The 26,503-nt window shown below is 38.6% G+C and overlaps 1 protein-coding gene across 1 annotated transcript in view; it reads right to left on the bottom strand.

Moving 5' to 3' along the window:
* The window catches only part of crppa (CDP-L-ribitol pyrophosphorylase A), a 37,342-nt gene that overhangs the window by 9,566 nt on the left and 1,273 nt on the right, over nt 1–26,503 (bottom strand). Inside the window, exons 2-9 of the mRNA XM_033981242.2 lie at nt 25,989–26,280; nt 21,303–21,452; nt 19,159–19,263; nt 18,501–18,546; nt 16,995–17,092; nt 12,268–12,345; nt 12,096–12,185; nt 10,202–10,333 (exon numbers count right to left, since the gene is read on the bottom strand). Coding sequence (XP_033837133.1) covers nt 10,202–10,333; nt 12,096–12,185; nt 12,268–12,345; nt 16,995–17,092; nt 18,501–18,546; nt 19,159–19,263; nt 21,303–21,452; nt 25,989–26,280 — 991 coding nt within the window. The remainder of the gene's footprint in view (nt 1–10,201; nt 10,334–12,095; nt 12,186–12,267; nt 12,346–16,994; nt 17,093–18,500; nt 18,547–19,158; nt 19,264–21,302; nt 21,453–25,988; nt 26,281–26,503) is intronic.

The raw sequence follows: 26,503 nt of genomic DNA on the forward strand, positions 1-26,503 counted from the left end.
TAGCAAAGTGAGTGTCCCAGAAGTCAAAGCGCCTTGTGATGCAGCGCCAACGCACAATATATTGGGCTGAATCTACTGTTGGCACACACCGTTTTATCATCATCATCATGAGCATCATCCCAAACACCGCATCATTAGCTAAGCAATCAGGTGACCGCAAAACTTATTTATAACAAGCAAAGAAACCCATGGATATGGCTTCCCTGGAACTATGTGGTGATCATTTGACAGCTGGGTACTTGTGACTCCAGAGAAATATACAGCGAAAGAACCTCACAGAGTACTTCGTGAAAATTTGCCTCATTGTGTTTTGTTCATACTATAAACTGTAGATGGCAGTGCACTGAGGGAGTGTAACATCACAGATAACGTTTGGCTGCAACTAAATGACCAGGGACAATATTTGGAAATCTGGGTTCAAAACCAAAGAGCCAATCAGGAGCGGGGTCACTGAAGGTACTGGGCCCATCACGCCCACACCGCTGGTTTGGCAAGGGGTGGGCGCTTAGCAATAAGGCTGTCAGTCAACCTGTTGCTAAAGCTAGCAGCAGGGACCTCAGGGAAAGAAGGCGTCTGATTGGTCTGTTTTAAATGTTCATGTCTTGATTTATGGACAAAATGGCGAAATAAAAAATAGTATGCAGAGCGGGTTAAACGAAAATTGTAAGGTCAGAATGAGAAGCCTGACAGCAGCAGTTACTGAAAAAGGGGCAATAATTTTTTGTCAATTGGAGCCAGAACCACTTCATGCCCATGCTCACTTCCTATTTGAAACTCGGTTTGCTAGCAGGTTAGCTATGTCCTTCTATATACAGTCTATGGTCCACACTGGCTCAGGTGTACCACACACAGATTGAAAACTCTTGTGTGAAAACTACCAGTTTGCAATGGTCTGATGTTTTGACAAGACGTGAAAGCAAAACATCCCAGCCATAATTTATGAAGTGTCACGCCCCAAACCCCAACCCTCCCACGGCTGTCTCCATACTCCCCATGTGTTTTCCTCACACTCTATCACTTACACAGGGGTATCTCAGGTCAGGTGCATAAGACACTAGTGTACTGAGGAATTTTGGCAGAGACAGCGGTACCCACACCTCCCTACTCCACGTGCACGAGATGGTATCACAATGGGAGGCACGCTAACAGAGGTGTATAGTTCTGGTGCATGTTTGTAAGAAGAATCAGGGCCCGTACAGACTAAACACCAGGGGACCAGGCTGCGCGGTGTGAGCTGAGCAATGGGCTGTGAGACCGAGAGAGACCAGGAGAGATTTAACCAATGCTAACAAAAACACGCACGATGGGAGGAAGGCGTAATAAAGGCGATAAGATGTATTTGGTTATTTGTAATCTTATAATAACACTCAAGTATAGATAACAGGTTTTCATGTTTTTTTTCTAATTATGACTTGGTTTGGTGAGAGAGTACCTGTGGTAAATATTTATCATAGTTTTACATCAGTCAAGTGGTAGTTTCTACAGGAAAACGTTGAGAAGAAAAAGTACAAAAATACAGGAAGTAGGGCTAAGTTTGAAATTGTTATGAAATATGTTATGAAATAGCTTCATTATATTACCAAATAATGGTTCTGCTTATGTTCTCACTACACTGATGGGCTAAATCCACTTGTCACTCATAAAAAAGTTTGACCAATAGGAGGAGTTGGTGGGGAAATATAGACACCATGTGAACTGCATTTTAAACAAGACATATTGCGCTTGTGTCTGCTATCGTTATAATTTATGACGGCCATGGATTATTATTTTACATGTTGCACATTTTAAATCGCAATATTGATCTAAAACAACTTAATAAAAGAAACACGTCTGCTGACTTCCGAGTCTAAAAGTGCAGCACCAACTTAGGATTTGGGAATTTTTGGAGCAATGACGTCTTGAATACAGGAGAGTAAAGATTAATCAAACATGCATCAATCAATCAATAAATGAGTAACAGGTACACGGAAACATTACAACATGATTAAAACCAAGTCAATTTTGCATAGTGAGTCTCTTTTAACAGAGCAGTACAAAATCACAATGGACCAATCTCTACAGACTCATCACAATTCAATATAAAATCCTTATAACATCCACCCCTAATTTTAAAAGGCAAGTTGTCCTTCACTTCTGTTGTGCTGTATTCAAAACGTTTCCACAAACTTCGCTAGCCCACACCCAAACATGCATGCAAGTGTTCTGAGAGGTCCCAGCAGACTGCGCTAGTACGTGCTGTGTGCATTAAATCACTCGTTAGCCTCTTGAAAGATGTGAGATTCTTAAAACTGCATGTGTCTACTGCATAAATCTGTATAAATTCTGTGGGTGGTCAGAACCTGCCACAAATCTCCAGGCCAAACAAACACTACACCCATGTGACTGACTGCTTACAAACTCATTGAGAAGAACTGGCTTATGTTGATCTTTCAACACAACACGCAGCCTTGTTTGTAGCCTTAAAGTGCATATGATAGATTTTTATGTTTTTGTAATTATTACTTGGTTTTCGGGTAAATATTTATCATAGCTTTACATACATTTTATGTCAATTGTTTGTACGGGGAAAAGTAGGCTATAAAATTACCATAAGTCAGCAGTGAGATCTTAAAAAAACACCAAAAACTCCATCTGAAACCCAGGAACAATTTAGGTGTAAGGAAGGCATTATTCTGACAGTTTATTCAGTATTTTTATTTCTCATAATTTCTAATCATCATAACTATTGTGCAATTTAGACTTCTTTTGGGCCTTTTTAAAATTATGGTTCCTTGGTAATGAAATGAAAAGTTTCCTCACATACAAATGAAAATGAATGGCCCATCCCCATATCAAAGTCTATAAAATATAAATTTCAAGATATTTATGTTAGTTCACTGTCAGAAGAATGCCTTCCTTGCACATAAATTATTCCTGGATTTTGGATGGAATGTTCAGTGTTGACAGGTATTCCTCACCAGTAACATGTAAAAGAGGATGTTTAATGGTCACTAGTGTGCTGTATGTTTACCAGATGCACACAAGTTCAGAAATTTCAGCTGAAAGTTGGTTAGCTTTTAGCTCAGATACTACTACTTTTACATGCAAATTATTATCTACAATAAAAAAACAAAAGGTTTACACACTTTTAAAGAGTCTTTGATCTCACGTAAATGTAGTCAGTGGGTTGGTACCGACTGATATCCTTTATTATTCATCATTTATTGACGGCTACAGGAAAAAATACACACATGTTAGTGCCACATGAACCATCTGGCCCTCAGAGGACCTCAGGGACCGGCCTCCTGCTGGTGCCCAGAGTCAGGACTAAACATGAGGAATCAGTGTTTTAGTTTTATCCAATTGAAATTTGGAACAGTCTTCCTGAAGATGTGAGACAGGCCTCTACTTTGACTATGTTTAAATCCAGGCCAAAAATGGTTTTGTTTAGCTGTACATATGACTGAAAGGGTTTTCTTTTTCTCTTTTCTTTTAATTTTATGATGATTATTTATAAACTTATTCTAAATTATAAACTTCACCATAATAATAATAATAATTAAAAAAAACTAGAACAAACTAGGCATGATTTCTCGTAAATATTTAAATATAATGATGTTAACTGTGTCTTAGTGAAAGAAGTAGTCTAATATCAGTCATATGGACTTTGACTCCCCCCGGCTGCAGTTATCCGTAAAATCCGAGTAACGTCACATTCTAACCCTGCGGTGTGTGGTTTCTTGATCTTAATCGGGTAAATCAAAGTTGAGTAAACAGACAGCTTTGGTAGGCCTGGGATTGGCCACGGTGGATCAGGCTTGATGTTGTGCACATGTGGAAGAGGAGGGAGCCGCCTGGAGGAGATGACCCCACACACAGGAGGGGTCTCAGGGCTTCTGTCTTGTGTGGAGATGTCAGGATAGCACTGGCAGCCAAGCACACGTATCCAGGGGGAGATTACGTACAGTTTGAAGACATCATTGGAAAATTAAGTGGTTAGAGCAAAAGAGAAAGGGAAGGAGAAAAGGGGAGTTGGACGTCAATCTGGTTAATATGCCGTATACTGGAAAAATGTATTGTATACTGTAGGCTGCCTTTAGTTTTTTAGTAAGTTGAAGCTGGGTTACCTGATTTTCAAACATTTAATGGAGGAATTAGGTATTTACATCTATATAACTTGCTCTCATAAACCCTTTGGCCTATTCAGCTTTTTCAAAACGACAAATGAAGGACTGGACTTTGGACAGCTAGCTCTCATCCCAAACCATTGTATAGTGTCTTTTCTTACAAATGTGTAAAGACAAAAAGGCCACATGCAGTTTTTCCACAGTTACTTACAATTACACAGAACTGACTTTGAGAAAAAGCTTTAATCAGACGATGGATTCTTAGTCAGTGAATATTTTGGAGCGCAGCAGAAGGCATGGAGTGCTAAGATCTTGGCAAGTTTTGAATTTTCATTTTTTGACTAATATGGAATTAAAAAGGCCTGTACGTGATTTCTTTCCATGTGTTTGAGCAAAATGGTCTTGCCCCAGAACAGATATATTGTATTAGCAGCTCTCGAGGTCAAAATAAGTTAGCAAAACTTCGCTCTGGCTTCTAAATGTTGAGAAAAGCACTTATTGCACTGAATAACTGAGATGCTCAGACTGCATAAGGTATACAAGGAAAAACTTTGGACCACTGCAAACCTTTTAAAATGAACCTGTTCTGTTTTTCACGTTTTTAAGACAATCAGGTACAATACTAAGCAGCCATGAGATAACTGTTAGAATAATCCAACAAACTTAAGTTTTTAGCCGTTTTTAGCCAGGTCTTCAGTGGAACATAAGAGTCAGATTAAAGGCTATGTGAGGAGAAAATACCTTGCTTCCCTGGACAATGGCTGGATTTGGTGAGAGCTCAGTGTGGAGTGTGCACCCATCACCGAAGAGACAGGACCCATGGGTGCTCTGGGCTGACCCCTGTGGGTGTGAATACAGAGGTGTGACAGCCTAACCTTAGCCCAGCTCTGGTTCCCTGGCTCGAGTTTCACTGTCTGCCAGTGAGGGGGAGCGAGACCTGAGGAGCTGTCTGATGGATATGGTGAGCGGCGACTACTTTGAACTGGTACTAATGCGCAAATGAAAAAAATATGAGCAGATTCTACAGTTGAGATGCACAATAAAACACTGTACAGGGCTTGATATAGGGCTGAACAATTTGGGAAATATTCTACAAGCTTTGTGACTGTGATTAGATTTACGATTGATGTATTTATAATAGGACTGGACTGGACTGGACTGAAAACTAGCCTATGAACTATCACAAGAATCACGTACTTCCGAACAACTTTTTACAGATCTAAACTACAAGGTTAGAAGATAGGATGTTGCTGTTTGTAAAGGAATGGTACTTCAAAAATAGTGTCCATTTAAATTGCGATTTTGATTTGATTGTGATTAATCTTTGCAATGAACTTGTTGCCAGTTTGCCAGTTGACATAGCAATATAAAAAAAAAAAAACTAAGTGGGTGAGTGGGTCCTTGGTGTGAAGCGTGTGGAATGCCTTGAAGGTACAAAAGACTTTTATGAACGTGACCATTTACTATTTCGTTATTTCTGCTTCCACTCTACAAATCTGCTTCTGTCATTAGGTATGTAATTATTTTAGTACAGTGGTCCCTCGTTTATCACGTTCTAAAAATAACACGCAATAGGCGAAATCCGCGAAGTAGTCAGCTTTATTTTTTACAGTTATTATATATGTTTTGAAGCTGTAAAACCCCTCACCACACACTTTATACACTTTTCTCACACAGGCATTCACATTTTCTCACATTTCTCTCTTGCTTAAACTCTCTCAAAGTTCAAACCTTCTTAGGTGCCTTAGTTGGTGCAGAACGTTTCATCGACATTGTGGATTTTGTCGAGGAGAAAACTTGCAAACATACAGCACTTCAGAGTCACACTGCGAACCAACATTTATGTAAATCTGGTTGAGCACATTCTGTACTGTACAGGAAAATAATTGACAATGGTCTACAGTCCCTTAACTAATCAGGACACGGAACACAATGCGGATTAAAAAAGCATGCAAAATTGCACTAAAAAAATCCACAAAACAGCAAGGCCACGAAAGGTGAACCGCGATATAGTGAGGGACAACTGTAGTGGGTTAGTCAGCGATTCATTTTTACATTTAGACAACTATTTAATCAATTATTTCTATTGTACATTGGGACTTTTTAACCAATTATAGGTTGAAATATGGAGACTGAAAGCTTCTAAATGGAGACTATTTACAAGTGTAGTATTAATTAAAAAATGAAATTTTTGGAGTTAATAATGCCACTGTTTTTGTTATAATATAGCCTGTATAGTCCAATTATTATCAATTATTACAGCCCTATCTGTTATTATTAGTATTTTTAGCCTCTGCAGAGCCTCTATGGTCAGTGGTCACATTCAAATCTCACTAGACATGGACACAATGGACATAATACACAATTTATATGGACCAACGCAATACATTTTTACTGAATTTTGTAATGGGGAACATATAATGGTATGTTCTATATAGCCTTTGGCATGAAACTACCATTTGGTCTGTCATATGTAACATCAGCACGGAGTAATTGTTGAAACTAAAAGACCAGGTTAAAGTACCCAGGACCTCGGTGACCCCAGCCCAGATATGAAACCAGTGGTGTCCCGGCAGAACCTCACTGATGGTGTCTGGTATCAGCTGTCTGCCTTTCAGAGCATTATGATCAGGTACAGCAGAATAGGCCCAGTCCCCTCCCTCTGCTCCATTCTTTCACCCTCTTTTCTTCTGCTCCTTCCACTAATCTGCTCCGGTTTAGGATTCCCTCCGCGGCTCTGTGAGGGCCAGGAAGTATGGGTTTGGGTAAACATGAGGGCCCACAGTGCAGGGGATTACAACAGCCATACATCACAGTGACAGGGCCCTTTTCAGCACATGACAAGTGTGTGGAGCCTGGGAGTAGAGATCTGATGACACGTCCCGTCACCACCGCGTCGGCCGATACCCTACAACATCAGCATTTTTACGGCTATGTGCAGGCGAGCAAAAATCTGGCTTTCACTTTTACCCACTTTTTACTCTGGCAGATATATTTTCTATGAAGATTTTTTTTTTAAATATATTTATTTTACCTTTATTTAACCAGGAATATGCATGTCCTGGTCATCAAACATTTTACAATTTTCTTGAATGCAAGTGACGCTGAAGAAATATTCAAATTTATGACTTAGTACATTGTAAAAACATGGCATAAAAACTTTATTAGGCTGGGTTGCCAGTTACTCAAAAATTTGGTTGCGTTTTACTGTCACGTCCAGCCATGCAACACATTGGCAGCCAAAAATGGTGAGAAGAAGAAAATAAATAAATTAATTAAATCAAATGGGACTTGACAATATAAGAATCTAGGTCAGTTTTAAGAGTATGATTCCCAGTTCACATATTACACATTATCTGTCAAATATATATTACACATATCTGTCAAATCACATCTGAAGTCAGCAGTAATTGCAAACAGAATTCGAATCAGGGATAATCTATTTTCAGAAGTTTGTATGGGAGGAGACTATGTTTAGAAGCCAAAAAATGTCTTATAATGGTACTATATATACTGCTAAACCTTATATTAATCTATTTTGATTTTAATATTGATTAGAATAGATTTTTATATTGTATTAGACAACGACAGGTTAGTTGACAATAGAGATATTACAAAAAAAATGCTATCACCATTTTCTAGTTGATGATTTCAATTTTATCATGACTGTACACATAGTTTTCAAATGGCTTCAAGGCCCTATAATAGATTTTTCCCATATATTTAAGCAAACCCAATAAAATATACATACAATTATAAAACAAGAGTCCAAAATTGGACCAGTAGATACATTTAAACAGTAATTGTGAAGCGTTTTATTGTTGTTATTGATCATCAGGAAGTACGTGTTTGCATGCTAGTTGCTGCTACCTTCACGGTGATGGCAAAACTCCGCTCTAGAGATGTGAAAAGTGCTTATAAACTCATCGCACTGAGTAATTATGATGTTCAGGATAACTTTGGAGCACTGCAAACCGTTTAAAATGAAATTGCTGTTTTTTTCAAGTTTTTAAGACAGTAAAAAACTACAGCTCCCTCTATGGTGAAAAATGGTGACACAGGGGACAGTTTGAACCCCTGTGGCTGCCTTCTGAACAGTGAAAGTGAAACTGAAGTCATGCCTCATTACAGAGAATGAGCTTTCAATTCAAACAGACATGAGTAAAGGATCACTTTCCCTCCTGACAATCCCCTGAGCTCATGTGATTAAACTATCAGGTTCAAAATCTATTTATCACATGGAAGAACCTCCTCTAAAGCAATGGCTGTAACCGCTCATTTTTCAATAACAATAAGAATACCCTAAGGACAACACAACAGGATGGTACAGTGAATGTATGACTGACACTTAAAAAAGAAAGGATAAAAAATAATGATATAAGTATAATAATGATACGGTGTTGGGGTTGGTTTAAACTTAAATATACTTTCTGATCTGAATTGTCACTACCTCCACCCCAGTACCTGCAGCCAATCATGAATCAGTGCCTGTGCTGCCGCAGTATATACTGTCCATATACTGAAAATGAGAAAAACTTGGTCACTATATGCAGGTTTAGGTACTAACAACCTACATTCAGTTGTAATTGTAATACGTTTTTAAACTGTAAGAGTGCTGGCTACAAACAGTTACTTTAAAACATTTGAAATAAATTAGCTTCGTTACCACCAAAGCTACAGTAACTTCTATAAACCTGGATCCTCCTGCTGCATGCGCTCATGTCTAAAAGTACTTTATCAGAGTTAGGAGGACAAGTACATAACGTGAGCTTCTCCCTTTTCAGCGTCTCTGAAGAGTTTAGACTAATCTACAGCACAAGTCTTATAAGCAATGTCTGGTGAAAATCAAATACACATGTGGCCAGTTTACAGTTACAAATATGAAGTACCTTGTGTATCCGGTGTTAGAGAATTATGGAGGTGAAATCTCAAGCCAGATCAACAGTACACTAATCACCAGTTTTACTCTGAACTCAGACCTCACCTTAGAGACTGTGTGGGGTTTTTGGCTGCCTGACTGGTCCAGACCACACACTTTTACAACAGTTTACAAAGACGTCTAGAACTGTATCCTAAATAAGATTCTTTAGGATCCTTTAGGTTCTTATTTAAACTGTTAGGTACTATATAACCATGGCTGATTTGGTCAAATTAATAGCCTAATAATTGTGAAATGTCACACACTTTATTGAATCATATTCAAATGAGGGTTAGGCGAGTCAGAGAGAGAGTCAGTGACCCCATATCATCACACACAATGTCAGCTATTGCTAACTGATGTATTGTGAAGAAAAATCATGGGTAGTGATCATAAACTGTATAAAGAAGTGGCCTAAGGGAGTGTGACATCACCCATATCGCTTGGCTCCAGTCAAATGAAACTTATCGAGGCTAACAGTTATAGGGGCAAATTTGGAGCCGAGTTCCATATCTGGAAGCGGGAGTGACCTCTGGGAATAAAGGCGCCTGATTCATCTGTTATTCATGTTTATATCTTATTTATGGCCATAATAGCGGAATAAAAATCCCAGGATCATGTAGCGCGGGTTAATACAAACATTTTAAGACCAAAATGATGAGGCACTCACTACAGCAGTTACAGAGAGAGGAATGATCTTTTTCAATATAAAGTGAATAGGGGTCAGAGTTGATGGAGCCAGAAGCGCGCCCATGATCACTTCCTATTTGGAACGTTGAGGCTAGCAGGTTAGCTATGTCAATTTATGTATACAATCTATGGTAGTGATGCTATTTGGCTTATTTAGTTTGTGAAAGTCCAAGGTTTCAAACAGGGCATAACATATCCAGCTGTGACATCCCCCAATCTGCAAAAGTGTAACCACTACCTACATTGGCCTGTCTCTGTTAAATAAAATAATCTAATCTGAAGCAATATTTGATTTGTGGTTTGAAAATTGAACTTAAGAACAACAGTATTTGCCTGTATAAATATCCTTCTAACCACTCTGATAGCACGCACATGACAGTGAGCTACAGGCAAACTCATCTGAAGCAGAATGGTTGAAAACATTACTGTAATTACTACAAAAATTGGAGGTACGTAAAGGGCAGAAATGTGAAATATTAAACTGTACCTTGGAGTGCTGTAGGTGGATGCCGTACAGGAGGATGTTTTTCAGTTTGGCGTCTGAGGCCAGGTCCCTGATTGCTTCTGGCTCTGTCGCAGTTTCTCTGATGGAAGGCACATCCACACCGCTCAAATGCACCTGACAAAACAAACCATCAGCATATTTAGAAATTTAGATGAAGTCCTAGCTGAAAATATCCTGTTTCAAACTGAGATTATTACAGACCAAATTGTGTAATTACATTTTTGCTACAGTAATTAACATAAAGGGTTTGGCAATAGGATATCACAATAAACCAAATCTATGAAATGGTTGTTTTTAACTCATTTACTTTTTCATAGTGGATATATTCGCTTGATTTCACATCTGACAGAAAGCCCACAGTCTTAAGTTCACTGAAATATAGATCTAAAACAACCAAAACTATAAAAAAATAAAAATAAAAAAATTGCAGTTTTCTGGTCAAAAACATCTCAAACTAAGTGTGTGCTGCCTTCAGTAGCCTCTGCAAGTTCAAGTACTATGTGACATCATGCAAGACTGCCCTGATTACAGCCAGATGTTTCTGATTACAAACACCTGACTGCAGGGGTGGAGTTTGAAATGCTGATCACTGTTATCTCCTATGTCCACATCCCGCCCCTCTTCTCTCCTCAATCTCTTCTTCAGTCCTCCAGGTACTGCACAGTTTAGCAGCAAAAAATGTGGCTGCGTGTGGAGTTTATGTGTTTAGTTCCACTTTTATAAATAGAAACAGGGAATTTAACAGGAAGTCAGTTAACTATCTGTTTGTTCCCCTATGTATTTGAGCCAATTGTCTTGCCCCAGTAGAGATATAGTGTATAAATAGCTCTCAAGGTCAAAATAAGTCAGCTGTGTACTGAATCTAATTATAAAGCGTATTATTGTCCAATAATCAGGAAGTGCAGGCAAGCATGCTAGTTGTTGTTAGCTTTAACATCACAAACAGTCTCAATCAGTTGTGAAATGAGCTTATAAAATCAGCGCGGTGAATAATTATACATGTTCGCAAAGCATAAGGTAAATGAGGAATAACTTTGGACCACTGCAAACCGTTTAAAATGAACAACTTCTGCTTTTCGTGTTTTTGAGACAGCACAATTCAGATACAGCGCCTTTAAAAAGTGCAGAACTGAGAAGCCAGTAGATAGTACAATTCTGAGTGAACTTTTGATGAGGAAACACTGTTATAATGTGATTAAAATCTCATAAAAGTCAATTATACTAATATGTATTCTTTAATCACAAATACTGTATGTCTCATTGTATATTATTCAGAGTATAGAAGCCAAGAAAAAGTGGTCACAGGGTCACATTTGAGGTTGTAGAAGCAAAAACTTGGGCCGCTGTGAAAGTGAGCCAACATCAGTAGATCCTTGCTTGTGACGTCTTTGAAAACGTATCCTCAGAAAAATAAAGTGAGATTTTCAGTAATGTGGTGTGACTTGTGGTATTTTTTTGCCAAATCCACTTGAAATTGTTGTTGTGGCTTTTCGGGTTTCCTTGTCTGTTCCAAATAATCTTTCACCAATAAGAAATGAAAGCACAAATATTTTCATGGCATGTGTGTGCAGATCTGCCTGGTTTATTTTGGTATTCGTGCAGTGTGTTTTGAAACTGTCCCATTGGTGAATGTGAGGTCGTTTCCACACATGATACTGCACTCAGTGGAGCGACCCTAGTGTGCATTACATTTATTTCAGTTTACTTCACGTTTTTGGGTAGGTCTTGTTCACGAGGACTGCACATCATTCACCACACACACGCACCATGAGCCACGTAATATGACATCAGCTGATCGCCAAACTTATTTCCATGGCAACCTGTGAATACGTACAAACACAGGCTCGTTTCCCTGGTGCTGTACACATGCACTCACCCAGATGACCACCACGGGGCTGAGTAGAGCTCGATCTGCTGCTTCCAAAGCCGCGAGTAAGGTCTTCACTTCTGATGGACGGCCGCTCACCTACATTAAAAAAAGATCAGGGGAATTAGAAGTATTTCAAAGCTCAAAAAGAAGGTTCAAAAAGTTTGAATGATGAACATACAGATATTTGTATGAAGTTCCACGTTTTGAGCAGGTAGGTGGCGTTGTCTCCCAGGACGTCAGGAATGATGTCCAGGTTCTGGCAGGAGAATAAATGATTTGTAAGATTATAGTAACTAGGCCTGTGTGATATGCTGCCAAAGAAAATATAGACAGTAAATGATAATATAGAAACTAATTTATGCCACTGATGCAAAAACCCTGAAGTAGAAGTAGAAGTATTCACAAAAAAATATTCAAAATGTAAAATATGGTTAAAAAACACAAACTGGAATCAATAAATAAATAGCAGAATTAAACACTTGAGTACTTGAGATGCTAGTTTGTATCTATAATGAGTCATAGACGTTATTTATTCAACCCTCTTCAACTCAAATCTAAATCTAAACAAATATCTTTTACTCATAACAATGGTAATGCTGCTTATTTCTTAATTACAAAAACATTGGACATGATGGCCCAGTTGTTTATGCTGTGATTTAATGTTTTGGTTCTCAAGAGCATGAATAAGCCTCACATAAGTATCTCATTTGGGTTGCCATGCTGGAATAGCTGTCCATCTGAGCATGAGGGAATTATTATTTTTTTCATATTTTTAATTGACACACCAGTATTCTGCATTACCAGCGGTTCTCTGGCTACTGTTGATATTATAGAGGATTTAAACAATTGTAAATGAATGATTGCGAGAAGGCACGACTATTGGAGAAATGTTCTATGGTTGTTCCAAGTTACAAGCATATGGCCCACAGATACTGAGACTGGGTCCCCTCAAAAGGAATAAACAATCTTTTCATATGATGTTTCAGCTAAAGGAACTATATGTAGCCTGCATTCTTATAGGTTCAAAAACTACAACAGAACTTGTGTGTCCAAAGCCTTAACCTGCAGATTGAGAACACATACAAGTTTTTCTCAGTCTCAGTTTATGGACAAGCCTCATGTGAAAACTCGGAACCTCCAGAATTCACTCACTGAGCTGCAAAGGCTGCACTAGCACTGATTTATGATTGGCTGCAAGTGCTGGGGTTTAGGTAGTGACCATTCAGATCAGAGAGAGTCCTTTTAGGTTCACACCAGCTGGATTTCCACATTGAAACTGGTATCAGACTATGAGGTTCATTCTGCTTTCTGATTGGATAACCGTCTTGAATCAAACCAAACCACCAAATTATAACATAAATGCAACATCATGTCTAATGTTTCTAAAATCAAGAATAAAACAGCAGAATTCTTACCAGTAAAAGCTATATGTCATTTTGGATGACCTCGTACCTGGGGACACAGATCACGTTCATGTTCACGGAGAATTTAAAATAAAAATCAAATCTTACATAAGCTTCCTTTAAGGTTGTTTGTATTGTATTGATGAGATTGACTACCAGCTGCTCCACTGCAACTCCCGGGAGCTGGGGCCCAGAAAGAACTCTCCCAAAGAGCACAATGCTTTTTCTGAGTTCAAACTGTCCTTATGCAGCTGACAGGGCATCCACAGCAATTGTAGCGATTCTTCTCTATTACGCCATTTTGGATTCACTTTTTACTTCCATGGCCAGGATGTTTGGGTGCACCTACACACCTACACACACCTACACACACGCAGCAATACCAACACTGCTGCGTGCCCATTTTTGCCCATTTCACACTCTATTTATTTGGACATTCACACTATGCAAATAATAACATTTCACAAACAGGAAATAAACTGTTTCTGTGTTGTTCTATGTGAGTCCTGAGGAGAACACACAAATCACAAATGTTAAATGTTATTAAAAACATATGCGAGGGTTTAGCAAGTTCCAAAACATCAGTGCCAAAGTCCTCTGTAGAAAATCACTTCAGCCCAGAGTGGAGATTGGCTGGGATTGGAAAAGTTGTTCTAAATGATCTTGATCTAAAGCAGGTTGGGCATGAAATCCTGCAGAATTGGGAATGTTTATTTGAATTTAGTCATGCGCCACAGAGCCAAGCCGTCATGGAGGCTAAAGACCACACTAAAGAGAGGGCTACCTGCACTGAGAAAAAAAACACGTTTTTTCTACAATATGTTTAAATGCATGTGTTGTGTTGCATTTATATCTTTAAAAGTATTCACAGCAGCAACCATTTCTGTCACTGGACAATCAATATGAATTAGAATTTACACTTCTCTATTCCTGATTGGAAGTGTTGCATTTTCATAGAGGTACAGGTACAAGTCAAACTAAACGCTAAATTAACCTTTTTTGCTCTTAAAGCTGACCTATCATGCAAAAATGACTTTTTAGAGCTTTTACCACGTTATAGTTGTTTCTCCTCACCATTTACAGTTGTATTTGGAGTGATTCATGCATATTTGATCACAAATTGCTTATTTTCCAGGACCCCATGTTGCTGATCAGCCGTTTTTGAGAAAATGTGTATGTACATATTTCATTCTCCAATTTAATTTTCTTAATCGGTGATATGCACAGGATTCTCCAGTGCTGCGTAGCCATTTTGAAAAATGAAAAAAAAAAAAATTTAATGAAAAAAATCTGCGGCTCATTAGCGTCATCAGCAGCTATCTATCAGAGGTGATGACCCTTTATTGTGTTTACAGTGACATCGGCTCTTGTCGGGTGCCACAGTTTTCTAACGCAGAAGTCAGCAGACTTGTTTCTTTGAAGTCATTTTAGATGAATTTGCGATTTATTTTTCAAAATTATAACAATCAGTCAATCAATCAACGTTTATTTATAGAGCACTTTACAACACTCAAGGTGACCAAAGTGCTTTTCAGTGAAATCAAACTAAAAGCAAGTTAATGATAATGAGCAAGATTGTCCCTCAGTATGTCCAGAGAAACATGTAGATTATCCTTTTTCCACCGTCGTTCTGCCTGTCAGCAACGCTGCCTAAGAGCACAAGTAGTGTCATTTAACCAGGGATCAGTCCTTGGCTTGGTGGACCTGTGCTTAAAAGGAGCAATAGTGTCCAGGATCCCAGAACATGACTTGCATATTTATTCAGACTGGGTTTCAACACCTAGTAATGTTGTGACACACTATCATTATTTATATTTTGTTGTATTAATGTATTTTATTTTATTTTATTCTCCTATAACAATGATCCACGGGTGTCATAGATTTTAAATATATAGCAGATACAAGGACAATAGGTCTTTTTTAAACTGTGTATACAATGTTTGAATAGCATTGTCTACTGTTTCTAATCCTTTTTGGCAATTTTAGTGCAAACTAGGTAAATGTGTGCTAAGTTTTTTGGCCAAAAAATTATAAAATTATGTGTGTCTTGGCTCCAGTGGCCAATTTAAGTATTTGGTGAGATCACACACCTCTGCCCCGATTACAGCCAGGTGTGTCTTATTACAAACACCTGGCTGTGGGGGTGGAGTTTGAAGTATGGATACATGTTAGACCAATCAAAAAAAAAGTGCAATAATTATCTATTAAAAGGCAGAAAAGCAAAAGGCTCAACAATGGGTTTCAAAGGCTGTAAAAACCACCAGTGTAAAGTAGGAATGGGCAAAAAAATTCAAGTTCAAACTGATTTGTTTGGAAGAAAAATTCCATCTTATTTCCCCCAATTCTTGCATTGGAAATGTAAGAAAGGCTGCTCACCACAGTCATACAGTGTTCTATGGTGGCACACTAGGGCTTTTGAACCATGATGTGCTCAAGCTTAGGGTCCTATGGCCCCCATGGCCCACACAATGCAATGTTGAAATAACATCACATTCTTAGGGTGCTTTTAGTTAAAAGGAGCTGGGACTATTTACTTGCACTACAACTTGAATTTAAACAATTGTTCATCTTTTTGTTTTGACAGTTTTCTGTAGTTTGCAGCTAATCTTTAGTAGAGCGAAAATTGAAAAAAAAATTATTTATTTTCAGGCCAAATCGCCCAGCTGTAGTGTAAAGTTCACGAGCCAGTGCTGCACACCCACTCCAACATCAGTCCAAGGAAAGATGCGAGAAACCTGTTGTTCTACAGCACCTAGTCCCTCACCATTGCCACATCCTGCACCATGTGTGCCTGTGATGATTGCACCATCTCTTGGACACCCTGTTGGTACTGTGCGGTTAAACCAGTGAAGACTGCATTGGATTCCCATAAAGCACCTACAATTGCCTCCTGGTCCGGTCCTCTTTTGCACTTGCCTCTCGTTCTTTGTACGGGGACGAGGGTGTCCCACGTTGGACGTGAGAGTGATGGTCCTTGTGTTGAAGTGTGTGACTCTGATGGCACAGGCAACAACGGGCGTGGCACAGATGGCCCGGGAGTGGAGGAGCACAACAGAATGATTGATGTCACATCTCACCTGGCACTGCTCCACGCTGCAGATGTATCCAATGGCCACCATCCTCTGTGCAACTGACTGAAACACCCTGTCATTGTGTGTAGCTCCATCCAGGTTTCACTATGTTTCATTCTCATAAGGAGGGTGAGCAGCACTAAGATGGAGGTGCAAAGTTATCTCTGGACAACTATTAATCAAGACAGCTCCACCAAACGTGAGACCCCATCTGTTTCTCAGAGAATGAAGATCGACACACTAGACTTGGACACACCACATTTCAAATCTAACCACAAAAGGAAAACCTCAGGACCAGGCCACCCAAGCTGTGGTCGAGTTAGGGCTTCAGTCTGCGAGATGAGGCATATTATGTGAAGGTTGTGGAAAGTGAAGCTGTCAGCGCTCTCTTGTCTGTGTACGGCACTAGCATCAGAAGGGTGGGGTCTTACCATGTGTAGCGTCCCAAAGGCCTTCTGAACAGAATAGGCCAGAGACAGAGCAACTGAGCAGCCACTAGTGAGGACACAGGAGGACAGGGACAGGGACTCTGCAAGGGGAAAGATCACAGTGTTAAAAGGATAAAGAAAGTATTAGGCTAAAACACTTTTTGCGCTTTTAATTAACATTCAGTTTATGGCAGGAAATGCTGTACAAGTTCATACACTAGAAGGATCCCATAGGTGCTCTACAGAACTTTTCTGGTGGGTGGTCTGCTGTCTGCTTGTCTCCATAGAGATGTTATTGCTTTGCCTGGAATGTTCCACAGTATATGACATTAAACTTCTATCCTCTGTCTTACATGTATTCATTTATAGCTGTTTTGATTGCTCTCACCATGTAATGATGGCTTCACCCGCTTGTCTTCATGAAACTAAAGCAATTTTTCCATACTCTGAAACATTACAAGCAAAGCAAGAACATCTCCATTGAGACAAGCAAGTGATGGTCTCTCCGCCAGAAGTTACATACTGCACATTTAAATTATCTTATAAAAAGCATTTGTTACAATCTCATTGGCAATATCCATGCTGCTAAACTATGTTATTACATATATTATCAAAATTATTCTTACTTTTTTGGGGAAAGTAGGGCCATCTAAAACATGATTAGACAACAAGTTTGCTGGTGAATTTACCAAAAACTGTACTTTTTACATCAAGTTTTTTTTTTTAAATCTACAATTATAAACCCAATATCAAACATTTTAGTCTGTCTCAGTGAGGTGTTTAGCCCAATTAAAGGTCTGGTGGTTCTGTCTAATCTATGGTAAATGCTCCTATTTGAATAACTCAGTTTACATTATTATCGATAAACAGCCCTTGAAGTTTGGACACCTCTGGTCTAAAATCACAGTCAATACAAACTTGTTCATGTTTTACACAATTAGAATGTGCTGTTGCTGCTATATTATTGAGGTTACAACACCCAACTCGTTGTTTCTTTTGGCTCTGCCAATCAAAATCACACAAGAGCTACCAGACTAATGTAAGTCTGACTGGCCAGGTTTGTTGTTGGACATTAAAATGTTGCTGTAAAGTTTATAAATGGACCGGTCCTGGCACAACTTTGTATAAATATACTGTATGTATGTACTGTACTGTAAGTTCTCAGTTTCAACATTCTGCCACCACATAATGCACAGTTTACAGTATGACCCATTCCAATGAGCCAAGTGTAAAAATGACTGATGTGAGAACTCTCCTTCACATGTTTCCCAGCCCAGGTGCAGTCAGACTGACAAACATGCCACTATTTTTACATTGTTCTGATTGTGGTGGTCTCACTAGTTTGGACTTGTGCTGTGTTCCTGGACTGCAAACACCACAACTGTTTAAACTATTATGTTCCTTTTGAGAGGAATAGAGACACTTTTGGTCTACGGTCGACACGTCTTTGAACTAGAGACAAAGAGACAAAAGAACTGACTGAAAAATAGAAAAGTACAAAGCAGTCACCTTTTATAATGGACTCTGCAGCAGCCAAGTCTCTTTTATAGGTGACCTGAAAAATGAAATACTATTAGATCATAAATAGTAATATATATATATATATATATATATATATATATATATATATATATATATATATATATATATATATATATATATATATATATATATATATATATATATATATATATATATATATATATATATATATATATATATATATATATATATATATACATACACACATTTCCAAAACGAATATCAAATTTGAAAGCAGAATGATTCTTCCATTTGGGTTGCCAGTTTTACTGCTGAAATGTAGTTGGTTGAAACTTAAACAAAAATTTATAATGACTACCTAAACCTGTAATCATTAATCAGCGCTAAAGCAGCCTCTTGAACGTGTATTGATACAAAAGGAAAAACTCTTTTAGAATAATCTTAATCTTAATGAGAACTAGTAAAGACCACAAGATAATACGAAGAAAGACAAAAAGAATATAAAAGTATTTTTATTATCAATATGGTATCAAAATCAGTATCGAGTATTAAACCCATTCCTTAGTATCGAGAACTGTATTAAATTGAGTTTGAAATCTTACTATTGTGCCAACAGTACTATAAAAAAGATCAAATGAAAATAGTGATATGAACATTGGCTGACCTTCCACAGAGTGGGCGGGCCTTCGATCAGTCTGGCATTGGTGCCACAGTACTGCAGAGCAAGATGGAGGCACTCTGTCCCATAGTCCAAGTCATAATCTGTGCACTGAGAGAGGACACCTGTCAGGAGCAATGTCAATACCATTTTCATACTGCTGTGATAAAAATCTGTTACTATTAACTTCATCCCTATTGTTGGGTCTCAGAAGACATCCCAACACTCTATAGGCCAATAATATTTATTACAGATGGGGGGCAGATGGGGGCTTTAATTTTAGCTGCCCACATCTTATTGTTCAAATACAGATTCTTGTTTTAATGCAGTGAGTTCTGGGGTCTAATCAATTAAAGAAAATATCAGGTTACATTCTGGGCTTATTTTAACAGGAAGAAACTGGAACATGTCACTCCTCACTTCTCTATTTGGTACAAGGGCTGTTACAATAACTGAAATACTGTGATATTATATCATCAAATGTCTTCTAATAAAATTAGGGGCAGCCGCAATAAATTGGGTTACACGCTCCACTGCTTCAATGATTTGTTTTGTTGGAGCAATAATGAAAAAAAACAAAGGAAACTACGCAGACCATGATCCTTTGCTCCATTTCGGTACAGACAGAATGAAGAAATAACTATTATTAAATATGTTTAAATTCAATTCTTTGGATTTAGATAGTAAAATTGTATTTTATTTATTTAAATTCAATTGTTTTAAGTATATGAATTGCAAAAATACGAGCTGTATTCAGTACTTTAGTTCAAAGACTTGGACTTGTGGGCCACTGACTTGGGACTCGACTTGGACTTGCCTCTCTTTGACTTGGGATTTGACACTTGCTCACTTGGCCTTGGCCCCACCTCTGGATTAAATTCTTTAGCCAAATATCAGTACCGGTTCAAAAAATTAATATCAGATCATCCCTCTTCCTTAGGTGTGACACTGCAGAGACACTTCCCTTTTTAAGATTGATAGTAGATAGTTGATCCCAAGACTTTCATTTAACTACCTACATTTTTCAACTCACGGTGAGCTCACTTTTAGAAAAGGCCAAAATCAACAGAGCCTATGAAGTTAAGATCCAAATGTTCCACACATAAAAACACCAACGACTGGAGTTCTAATCAAAGGCATTCCACACAGCTGAGCTCAAAGTGCCGCTGTATTCTATCGGAAACGAAATGTCAAATTTTTTTTGGAAGAAAGAAATATGGTTGAAGAAGAAATATGAATTAATCTGGTTATTACATTTTTAATTTATTCATTCATGATTTTGGGGTTTATTTATAATCAAACATTAAATGGAGAAGAGATCAAGGAAAAATGATGGTCAAAGAGGCTAATGAAAGCTGAGGTAAGAATGCTGTCACACTGTGCACTGTGCCCCAACTCCTAGGCCAGTGCACCTGCATGCCTTTTTTTTAAGGTTTTATAATAAAGCATTTAGATAAATTAGAATGGCATTTGTGCATTTGTCTTGCCCCAGTAGAGATATATTGTATAAGCAGCTCTGGAGTTCAAAATAAGTCAGCTGTGTACTATCTGCTTCCAATTAATTATACATTTTATATGATAATATGTATTGTTTAATAATCAGGAAGTGTGCTGTTAGCATGCTAGTTGTGAATCTCATTGCTGCGAATAATTAGGATGCTCAGAATGCCTAAGATAAGTGAGGAATAATTTTGGATCACTGCAAACTGTTTAAAATGAACGAGGTCAGTTTTTCATGTTTTAAGACAGTAAAAATCAGGTACAGCTTTAGTATTAAACAAAAATGAACTCTTTAATTACTAGCTGTGCGACAAAATAAAATCTAAACGCTAAACCGCATCCAAATATAGGGACTAAAATGAGATTACGGCTAAAGCTGGAATTTTACAGTTAAAAATTCAGTTAAAATGTTATGTTATATTAGAGTCTATCTTTAGTTTATTTTTAAGTCTATTTTTTTAATTATTTTAAGCTATTTATCTATTATCTTGTTTTATTGCATGTAGCATTTTCCTTCTGTTCTTTAACTGTGTGGTGCAATACTGGAATTTCCCCACTGTGGGACTAATAAAGGCATATCTAATCTTATCTTATCTTAAAAGTTAAAACTAATTTCCGTTTCATTAAATACAAAACAGTATCCCCCTGACCTTCTGATAGGCTTGGCAGATGACGTCATAGGTGAACCCCTGTGGCATCTCGCTGGCTCTGTACTTGGCCCGCTCCAGGCTGTGGTCCAGGTATCCCTCTGAGGTAGTGGCTATCACCGTGGAGACGAGTGGCCGGATCGCACCTGCCGCCTGCGGGGAGAAGATGCGCCGTATTTGAGGTATGGAATTCTCCTACGACATGAATGTTTGATATTAAAGTCACCTGCTTGACCTTGCGGCTGATAGATCTCCACCCTGCGTTTATCTGGGAATCTAAATAAATCCGTCACTCGTATTTCTCGCTATTTTTGGTAATTGGTAAGAGGTGTGGTATAAAGCTGAGCAGTTGTGATGGCTCCACTATATCTTTTGCTTACACTGAAAGCATTTTGCATCTCTACATTGTACGTATCTTTCGCAGCAACTTTACTAACATAATAACCGATACCAAAAGCGTTCAACAGAATAATAAGTGTTTACAATTAATGGACAAGACTATGGTGACTATGGTACTAAAGTGAATCAAATTTATCCTACTTATGTCTATATGTTTAATTCTGTGTCCTCCCTCGTTTCCGTTTCCGTTTAGCGTCCTGATTATGCACCACGATGAGTTTAAAAGCACGTACACAACTTTCTGTCACTGTAATGCTAACAACAACTAGCGAACTAAGAGTGCACCAGCGGTATTTCTAGGTTCGAGGATGTCAAAAACATTTTTAATGAGATTCAGACAGCTCATAACGGATTAATTATGCCCCTAAGTATACAAAATATATGAACTGCAACAGAAGAATTTTTTACTTTTTTTTACGAAATCACAAAATCTGATTCTTTAAAGACATGACAGAGGCTAACCAGCTCTGTGGTAAGCCAACAAATGATGACAAGGCATATTGAATTCAAAATCTATTTCTGAAACAACATCAAATATTTCTATTTTGGGGAATTGAATATAATTGTGTTTTGGTCAGTGCACATCACTTTAAATCAAAAGTTACAACATAAAAATCGCCTGTTTTATTTTCTTCCCAACAAAAAGGAGACTAGCTTAGAACCGCTAGAACTAAGTATCAATAATACCTTTTGTTTGCGTTGAAAGCGTTGCATTATAAAGTGTGTGAAGGCTTATTTGTGAGTCACCAATATTCAATACAACTGGTCCATGAAATATTTGTACTTCCTCCACCGGAAAAATCACAATAATGGGAAATTCTGAACAAACGCGTCGTGTCCATTCTCGCATGACTAGGGACAGGATTCCTGAGCAGGGAGCCGGACTGGTGTGGAGAGAAAGCAGACATGTGTTTTACGTGTTACACATGCTGCTAATATCGGAATTATTCTGTTTTCTGTCAGCGAGACGAGTTTTCTGTCATGAGCGGGGTCCAGCTAGCGTTACACAGACCAGATTCATCACACACGCTAGCTAGCTAACATGAACAAAGCGCACTTAGGTTAAGCAATTTGGGAAGAAACTGCGATTTAGGGTAATATTGTACATTTTCTTGTGGAGGATCAGTGGCCTGTGTTTGGTTACCCGTAGGGAAATTGTCTCCTGCATTTGACCCATTCCTCGATGCCGTTGTGGCGACCTGTCAGATCTGGAGCTAGCCTTGGTCAGGACTATCTTAGCTGGAGTATTTGATCTATGGTGCATGTTTTTGGGGAAATGGAGTGCCAGGAAGAAACTCACCAAAACATGCAAACTCCACACAGAAAAGCGACCCGGGAATCAAACCTGGAACCTTCTTGCTGTGAGCTAACAGTGCTAGCTAGCCACTGTGCTTCTTAATAACTCAACTCAATAATAACTCAAAACGTTAATATTTTTTCAACACAGCTTTTCTATTTCTAATGGAAACAGAGGAGCAATGAAACTAAAGGCTAAAGGCTGCGTCACAAACATCATAAAAAGTACAACAAGTGATCTCAATATCCAGGTACAATAGCAAGACAAATACTGGCTATCAGGATCGGAAACGGCTGAAAAAGTCTGTGTTGGACCATACTGGATTGAGATGTCACAGTGTGTTCCACAGTATGACTCCTATAATTGAATAAATGCAAGATTTTTATATAACATACATGTAATATTCCAGGCAAAGCAATGACATCACCACAGAGACAAGCAGGTGCCGGACCCCCTCCCAGAAAAGATACATATTGCATATTTACGTATTTAAATTTATCGAAAAAGCTAAAATACGTCTGGCCTGAATGGTATGAATCATGTCAATGGTATCGTGCACAGAGCCATCAGAGCAGCATGACTGGCCCAAATGTTTTCCATCTCTCACTGGAGAAATAAACCCTACTACTGCCTGTCAATCTGAAGAACCGTTTAAGACCAGGCCCACCGAGGAGGAGGAGAGGAGGAGGAGGAGAGGAAGAGGAGGGGGGGAGATGATGAGGAGGAGAGGAGAAGAGGGGGAGACAAAAGGAGAGGAACAGAATGTACAGGTCCATGTTTACTGCTTTTAAACACCATTTGATTTTGATTTGACTTGATGGCAAAAAAAAAATTATTTAAATTTTTTTGCCATCAAGTCAAATCAAAATCAAATGGTGTTGAGAATAAAAGCAGCAAACATCGACCTGTACATTCTGTTCCTCTCCATATTTATCACATGTTTTGTATTACATTTTATTTAAAAAAAATCATAAAAATGGCCTTCAGCATCGAATTCCTGAACATAAAAAGTACGTTTAATCGTTACCCTTTAATCCCAGAAATGGACAAAATTTAACTATGCTCCAAACCACATGCTTTTCTTGACAGAGGCTGGAGACCTCAGACCAAAGCCCATCACTGCCGAATAGAAATGACTGAATTTGAGTCTTCATTTTCATTCACTGTGCAACCCTGACTGCAAGTTTCTTCAATTTAATTTGTTTTACTCGCATAACAATACATCAGGTTTATATAGCACTTTTCAAAACATCCAGAGCTGCCAATCTGCGCCATCAGGCCCTCCAACCAATACTCACAAACCACACAACATTCAACCAAATATACACTATATTGTTCATATCTTCCAGACAACAGTATCAGTATTATCAAAATACAGTGCTGCGAAAAAGTATTTGCCCCCTTATCGAAATTGAAATATTAAACAAAGAGAAACCAAGTAAACATAAAATGCAGTTTTTCTGTGATGATTTTATTTGTTAAGAGAAAAATACTATGCAAACCTACATGATCCTGTGTGAAAAAGTAATTGCCCCCCTTGTTAAATGATGAGATGACTGTGATTACTCATATTATTGTGGAAAGCTGAGTTCAGTTCCATAGCCACACCCAGGCCTGATTGGCACGAGACGTTTTAAATCAATAGATCACTTAAAGAGAACCTGTCTGACAAGGTGAAGTCGGCCATATTGAACCCAAGACATCATGCCGCCATCCAAAGAAATTCAGGAGCAGATAAGAAGAAAAGTAATTGACATGTCACAGTCTGGAAAAGGTTACAAAGCTAGCTAAATCTTTGGGATTCCATCGAACCACGGTGAGAGCCATTATCCACAAATGGAGAAAACACAGTACAGTGGTCAACCTTCCCAGGAGTGGCCAGCCTACAAAAATTACCCCAAGAGCAGAGCGATGACTGATCGCTGATCCCAGAACAACATCTAAACAACCGCAGGCCTCACTTGCCTCAGTAAAGGTCAGTGTTCATGACTCTATCATAAGAAAGAGACTAGGCAAAAATGGCATGCATGGCAAAGTTCCAAGGGAAAAAACACTGCTGACAAAAAAGAACATAAAGGCTTGTCTCACTTTTGCCAGAGAACATCTTGAAAAAAATATTCTGTGGACTGATGAAACAAAAGTTGAACTTTTTGGAAGAAGTGCATCCCATTACATCTGGCATAAAATGAACAGAGCATTTGATAAAAAGAACATCATGCCAACAGTGAAACATGGTGGTGGTATTGTCATGGTTTGAGGCTGCTTTGCTGCTTCAGGACCTGGACGACTTGCCGTGATTGAAAGAACCATGAACTTTGCTCTCTACCAACAAATCCTGAAGGAGAATGTCCGGCCATCAGTTTGTGACCTCAAGCTGAAGTGCACTTGGGTTTTGCAGCAGGAAAATGATCCAAAGCATACCAGCAAGTCCACTTTTGAATGGCTTAAAATAAACAAAAAGAGGGTTTTGGAGTGGCCTAGTCAAGGTCCAGACCTTAACCCAATAGAGATGCTGTGGCATGACCTTAAAAAGGCGGTTCATGCTCGGAAACCGTCCAATATGGCCAATTTAAAACAATTCTGCAAAGAAGAGTGGGCCAAAATTCCACCACAGCGATGTTGCCAGATATCGCAAACGCTTGACTGCAGTTGTTGCTGCTAAGAGTGGTTTGGTTCAACCAGTTATTAGGTTTAGGGGGCAATTAATTTTTCACATGAGCCATGTAGGTTCAGATGGCTTTCTTCCCTTAATACATAAAAATGGCACTTAAAACTGCATTTTTTTGTTTACTTATGAGTTGTCTTTGTCTAATATTTAAGTTTGCTTGATCTGAAATGGTTAAGAGTGACAGAGGTGCAGAAAAAGTAAGAAATTGGTAAGGGGGAACTACGTTTTCATAGTACTATAAAACCAATTTACAGTATTATAAATATGTTTGGGTACTGCTTCAGTGTAGAAAGAATTAAATACAAAATACAGTTACAAAACTAACCCCTTGTTCCTTGGCAGCCATTGCTATCTTGTACAGAAAGTCCTCCTCCACAAAGGGCCGCACTGCGTCGTGTATAACGACCACTTTAGGCGGGTGTGCTCCTGTCGCCTCTGCCCCTGTCTGCTCCTCAGGGTCTCCCAGAGCCTGCACCCCTCGGCGGATGGAGCGGTGCCGCGTGGAGCCGCCTGGTACCACCCGGACCTTAGAGTGTCTGTACCTTTGCACTATGTCTGTCATCAGGGAGAGATGTTCTGTGGCCACCACTACCACAATGCACTGGATCCACTGCACTCTGAACAGGAAGGGAGACAGGAATCGTACATTATTTTTATGCAGTATTTATTTCATTTTTGTTAGATGGGAAATGGAACTGGATCATATTTTCATTGATATTTTTTGTTGTTGTATTGTGGGATAATTCATAGATGGATGAAATGGCAAAAGAAAGTTTAATTCTGTCAACTGTTCCCTACCTGGCTGACAGAGGGATTGATTATTTTTTATGCGTTCATGTT

The sequence above is a fragment of the Periophthalmus magnuspinnatus genome, chromosome 16 (genome assembly GCF_009829125.3).
Source record: "Periophthalmus magnuspinnatus isolate fPerMag1 chromosome 16, fPerMag1.2.pri, whole genome shotgun sequence".
NCBI lineage: Eukaryota > Metazoa > Chordata > Actinopteri > Gobiiformes > Gobiidae > Periophthalmus > Periophthalmus magnuspinnatus.